Raw genomic sequence first — 5,963 nt, forward strand, 5'->3', positions numbered from 1 at the left:
ACGTAAGGCCGTGTTGCAAATCTGGAAAGGTTATCGAAAAATGTAAACTTGCAGTTGCAATTTCATGTACATGCCTTGTACGCATATGTACGTACATGTATATCGTTTCTAATTATTTTTTTTATCAGACTCTTGTTGGTCTTAGATAAAGTTATTTAATGGTAGATGTTTGATTAATTACGCGTTTACGTTTTAGAATTTTAGAATTTCGTTAATTCATCGAGTTTTTAAATCGAGGATCAGAAATAGCTTTAAGATAATTTTGTCGAATCTGTTTTTCATGTTCGATTAGAAATGCTGTTTGTTCTCGTTCCAATTTCATTGTATTTAAATTAGAATCTATGGTAACGAACGTCGTAAAATTAGATTTCCTCCGGATGACTCCACGTTTATTTAACGTTGCTGACACGAGATATCATCCAAAATGTTTTCAATGTTACCAAACCGATGGAGCATGTTATCGAGGATCATTATCACCACTAGAATCCATTAATCAAACAACTGATATGCTAGATATATGTAGTTAACACAGGCCATAGCTTCTAAAAATAAGTTCGAATCGCTTTCAAATGTTTAACTTTGTACGTGGATATGTGAAAATGTGTGTATGATTCATGCCGGAAAACTTTCGATCTTTACTACAGTTTGGAGATTTGCAGTTTTATAATAGATTTCAATTAGGAGGATACGAAATTGCATGAATTTAAAATGAGTTTAAATATTTAAAGAATATATGGCATGTCAGTCAGGAAATATAATTTTAAGTCGATTTCAGGACTTAGGAAATAATCTAATAACGTGGGATTGCATATTTTTGTTACAGATTCAGTAGAAATTGTGTAGTAGACAAAGACAAGAGGAACCAGTGTAGGTACTGCAGATTAAGAAAATGTTTCAAGGCTGGCATGAAGAAAGAAGGTACGAAAAATCATAAATAACAATTTATTGATCAGAGATTGTCCTCTTATTGATCAACCATCGAGATTCGTTCTTTCTTTTTAAAAACATAACCGAGTGGGGACAATAGGTGAGCCTCTGTTATCCGACTCCTCAGGACTCCTTCGGTTTACTAAATATTAATTAGTATTAATAATTTGCTGATTTGATTAAAAGAAACTTTCTCCGTCTATCGAATAGACCAAACTAGAACTCACGATTCTATATAAGCCATCGTCGTTTCTTCTTTTTCAATTAAAACTCCTTGTTCAGTCTCCCTCGCGTATTTAATTGAAACTTCAGCTTAACTTCACTGGTAAGGAGAAAAACGTTTGAGCGTATACAGTTTCGGAAATGTTATAGCAGCTAAACCAGTCGGCGATCGCCGTTTTCGGTAAAGTTTAACGGTGGTTCACCTTGAGTCGTTTCAGTCGTTAATAGTCTCCACCTCTGCGGAATAATAAACTCGTATCGCGCCGTTATAAAGAAACTAGATTCGTTCTGTTTATATTTGTGCCAGTCTTTTTTCCCTCGAGCGAGTTGAAAAAATATGCTCGTTAAATTAAAAATACCGACGTACTCGCGTAAATATAAGGCAAAACGTGAACTGAAACATACATTCTCCCAGTGATAAGAATTCAATTTTGCTTCGCGGAAAAGCGTCGATAGGAATTTAACAGAAAAATAATTAACTGCTGGCTAATCGACCCGCAACTTTTCCTCATATTTTATAATTGAATTTTCTTCTTCTTTCTTAGTCATGGTTAATTTTTAACAAGCTTTTAATAGTTTTAATTGACTGTAATTATAGATTCATCATTTTAGATCGGTTGCTAATGAAACTGCGTCAGTCGAGTTTTAATATTTTGTTAACGAGCTTTTTATCGAGGTCGATGTTTAACTAAAATCGTGTTATGAATTGTAAAAAACATTGAATCGATTAGATTATCTAATTTTTGTTTTTTGTATAATAAATCTAAACGTGTTAAATCAGGCTGCGTTGCTATCTGATAATATAAGCGTTACAAAAGTGTCGAATTCGAGTCAGTCAATGACTATTTTACGGTCTCCTGTTTTATTAAGGTAAACCGACGATTCACTGATCTTTTCGTTTTTATTTGCTTCTAGCCGTTCAGAACGAAAGGGATCGAATAAGTTGTAGGAGGCCCAGCTATGAGGAACAGAGTAGCAATGGTAGTGGATTATCCGTGGTTTCCCTTCTCCAAGCGGAAATGCTTAGCAGACAAGTCGGCGCCGCACTCGAGGTCAGTTATTATTTAACTATTGTTTAGTATTAACTAAACCGCAGGTTTTATGCGTTTATATATAAGTTCATTAAATGTTAAAAATTCATAATCAAATAATTTCTAACTTAGAAACTTGACTAAATATGTTAAAGATTCGTCGATTCGTTGATCGTGGCTTTAATAATAAGAAAAAAATTGGTCGAACTTATTCCGTTATCTAATATATATTTTCCTGGTTCCTCGATTGGAAGTCGGCATACGAAATTCGAGTGAACGTGTCGTCCGCTTTTGTCGTCGTCGTCTCCCCTCGGTTTTAATCAAACGTATTTCAATTCGGCTGCATAATCGTCGAACCGGTGAGAATCAATAATTAACGAGGCCCGTGAGAGAATAACGAGGGGAGAGGGCCACCTCACCTTAATTAATGCAAATGTCGTTGACGGCCAGGCATCCGGTAATTTTTCCTCTCTTTTCCTTGACACCTTGTCGTTTTTATGACCTCCGGTCAATTCGAGGCGGTTTAAAAATATATACAAAGAACTTTCAGGCCATTTTCGTTACTCGACGATTCTTTATAAAGAATATCTTCTGTAAAGTGCAAATGGGTGATCGTAGTTTACGTTCAAACAGCTAGGCAGCCCGGGCGGCGACATAGACCTGACCACGAAGCAAATAGCGAACATAAACGACGTCTGCGACAGCATGAAGCAACAGCTTCTGATACTAGTCGAGTGGGCCAAGTATATACCGGCGTTCAGCGAGCTGACCCTCGACGATCAGGTGGCTCTCCTCAGGGCGCACGCTGGCGAACATCTCCTCCTCGGCGTCGCCAGGCGTAGCATGCAACTCAAAGACGTGCTCCTACTCGGGAACAACTGTATCATCACCAAGAACTGTCCTGGTACGTCTGTCAATGCCATATTTCTGCCTCCGACGTGTCCACTAATCGGAAAGGGTTGTTGGTTTCCTTCCAAGACTTTACTGTCCCTCGATTATGAAACGTTTGATCAGATTAGATTATTAATTAGTAGACCGCAGAGTTTTATGCAAGATTAAATATATTAGGATTAAAGAAAGAGATAAGTAAAGAACATCTGGCTTTAGAATAGCTGTTCAATTGTGTCGATACAAGATGCGAGATTAATTTTAGTGATTAAAAGTATTTTCGTACGAATTTTATTTGCCTCGAAATTTATCTTTAAATAAGAAGGAAAGGGAAGACTGCTTTCTAACAAGAAAACCCAGTCTTATCGTTTATCAGTCACTCCAAAATATTTTTTTAAACGCGTATCTGATTAAATGATAACGGTTGGTACAATATAAAACGGTTGTGAAATGCTATATATTATTATCCAGGAGATAGATGATACCGATTGTTATTTCATCGATGTCATCGACAGATTAGATTTCAACGAAGACTAATTCTTAAACTGATACAATTCGTTAAAATGTTTTCCAGTCTTCAGTGGTGAATTTGCATAATCTTTCTATATCGATAGAATCTCGTAGCTTAAAAAAACACTTCATTCTTTTAATTGCAAACTTTCTCAAATGAAACAGGTCTGTCGTAATTAGTTAGGATATTGGTGAGTGAATAACAGTAGACAGTTGCATGCTAGCAGCGTGTTAATTTATTTATTATAACGTTGACTAACTTCTTTGTGAATCCACAAAAGTTCGACTAAGTACGTTCTTAAAATCGTGGGTTTAATAATAATTTTAGGATCATTGATTGGTTCTTTAGTCGAATTTCTGTGGATCAGTTCTGTTCGTTTAACATTTACAATGTATTCTATAAAACTGGGTCGAGTTTAATGACGAGACAATCGATGAAGTAATTTGAATAATTTTGTACATTTATTTTTAAATCATCGATTGTGTCGTTAATAATAAAAGTAAAAAGAACTGCACGTAAGGGAGAAGGGAATGGTAGTTAATAGACTGAGTCCGGTCTTCACGTTGCCATTTAAGTATAATAGTAGGCACCAGCATGAGTGCAGAACCAAGAAGTTTTATCAGGTTTGGGATTCGTTGGGGGCTCTCTTCCTAAACAAGCTTCTGTAGCTGTTAACGCTGGAACTATCAACCTACTTAAAAATAAATTAGATCACAGAAATCATTTCTCATTGCAATTTAATTCTGTATATTAATTATACTCTAGTTATTAATACAAAATAATTATATTCACTCTGTACACTATTTCGTATTTTGTAAAATATTTTAAAAACTACTTTCTTCTAACAATTGAAACAGTTTACGATTTTCGTATTATCTTTCTTCTTGACTTTGTATAAGTTGGTTTTCTGATAATTCCGGCGTTGACCCGACCACCTCCGATCCGGGCTCAGTCCTTCGACGGTAAACCGATAGGAACGGTTTAACCGTGTTTATCAGTGATATCTCTGTCCTCAGAGGGCCGGAACCAGGACCTCGACATCAGTAAAGTGGGCATCAGGGTGATGGACGAGCTGGTGAAGCCATTGAACGAGGTCCAAATCGACGACACGGAGTTCGCTTGCCTCAAAGCCATCGTTTTCTTCGATCCCAGTTAGTATACAGTTATACTTAAATTACTAGAAAATTGCATTACGTTGTTTATAACTGTAGATCATAAAATTTGCGTGTCATTCGCCGGAGATCGGCACGCGAGAACGATTGTCTCAATTATTCTTAATTGACTATCGGCGCGGTCACCGTCACCGAAACGAAACGAATTGCAATCCTCTTATTCTCTGCTGTTGTAGAAAATATATTATTAATCAAATAGAGTAGTAGTAATAATAAAGTAAATAGAATTGTGTCGAAAATAAATTCGACGGAATACGTGTAGAATTATCGTATTTATCATTAGTTTAATTTCGTTTGTCACCAGACGCGAAGGGGTTGAGCGAGCCACAGCGGATCAAGCAGCTGCGCTACCAGATCCAGATCAACCTGGAGGACTACATAAGCGACAGGCAGTACGACAGTCGGGGCCGTTTCGGGGAGATCCTGCTCACGCTGCCGGCCCTTCAATCGATATCCTGGCAGATGATCGAGCAGATCCAATTCGTGCGGCTGTTCGGCGTGGCCCACATCGACAACCTGCTGCAGGAGATGCTGCTAGGCGGTGCCACGGCGGAGATAAACGGCGCCGTGACTCCGATTCAAAACTCGAACGCGCCTGGCAGCTACGTGAGCAGCAACGAGAGTCCTAGCAGTCCTCTGACACCGGCTAACGCGCCTCCCCTGAGCCCCCAGGATCATTTACTGGCTGGCGGCAGTCCTGTGATGATCCTGAGGGATCTGACGCCTATACAGACCCAAGAGGACGTGACCAGCGTTACTGGATTCAGGATGTTCAAGCAGGAACCCAGCTTAGAAAGTGAATCGACGTTTTAATGTGCACAGAAATCTTCGTTACTGAATGGTATATCCCTTGAGACTATTTCTTATTCTCTTTTAAATCGTTACCCTGTTCGTTCAACGCTAATTGTCAGTGAAATATTAATCAAAGTGCCTGATTCTTTCTGATGACACTTGGCTGACACTTGGCATTTTTCGATTTGTTCAATGCTGGAGGAAACGTTACCATATTTCTGAGTCAAGCTCAATTAATCCTTCGATTGCTCAATTAATCGTTAGTTAATACAGATAATTATTAATCGTCCGATTAAATCAAAAGAACGATGACATCGTTTACATCGATTAAATAATTATTATTTATACAAAGGGACTATTAATAATGTTATTTATATTATAATATATTTCTACAGAAAATATTTTTGTTAACAAATATAT

The 5,963-nt window shown here is 37.6% G+C and overlaps 1 protein-coding gene across 7 annotated transcripts in view; it reads left to right on the forward strand.

The window, feature by feature from the left end:
• Hnf4 (Hepatocyte nuclear factor 4) overlaps window positions 1-5,939 on the forward strand; it is a 27,511-nt gene extending 21,572 nt beyond the window's left edge. For 6 of the 7 annotated variants that reach the window (XM_026811606.1, XM_026811607.1, XM_018020563.2 and 3 more), the window contains 5 exons: window positions 824-918; window positions 2,065-2,201; window positions 2,814-3,084; window positions 4,578-4,730; window positions 5,056-5,939. In XM_026811606.1, the coding sequence (XP_026667407.1) occupies window positions 824-918; window positions 2,065-2,201; window positions 2,814-3,084; window positions 4,578-4,730; window positions 5,056-5,564 (1,165 nt within the window). In that variant the 3' untranslated portion in view covers window positions 5,565-5,939. The remainder of the gene's footprint in view (window positions 1-823; window positions 919-2,064; window positions 2,202-2,813; window positions 3,085-4,577; window positions 4,731-5,055) is intronic. The other variant, XM_018020564.2, reaches the window with a different exon arrangement.
• The last annotated feature ends 24 nt before the right edge of the window (window positions 5,940-5,963 follow it).

Source organism: Ceratina calcarata, unplaced genomic scaffold (genome assembly GCF_001652005.2).
Source record: "Ceratina calcarata isolate Rehan_Ccalc_2016 unplaced genomic scaffold, ASM165200v1 scaffold229.2, whole genome shotgun sequence".
Lineage (NCBI taxonomy): Eukaryota > Metazoa > Arthropoda > Insecta > Hymenoptera > Apidae > Ceratina > Ceratina calcarata.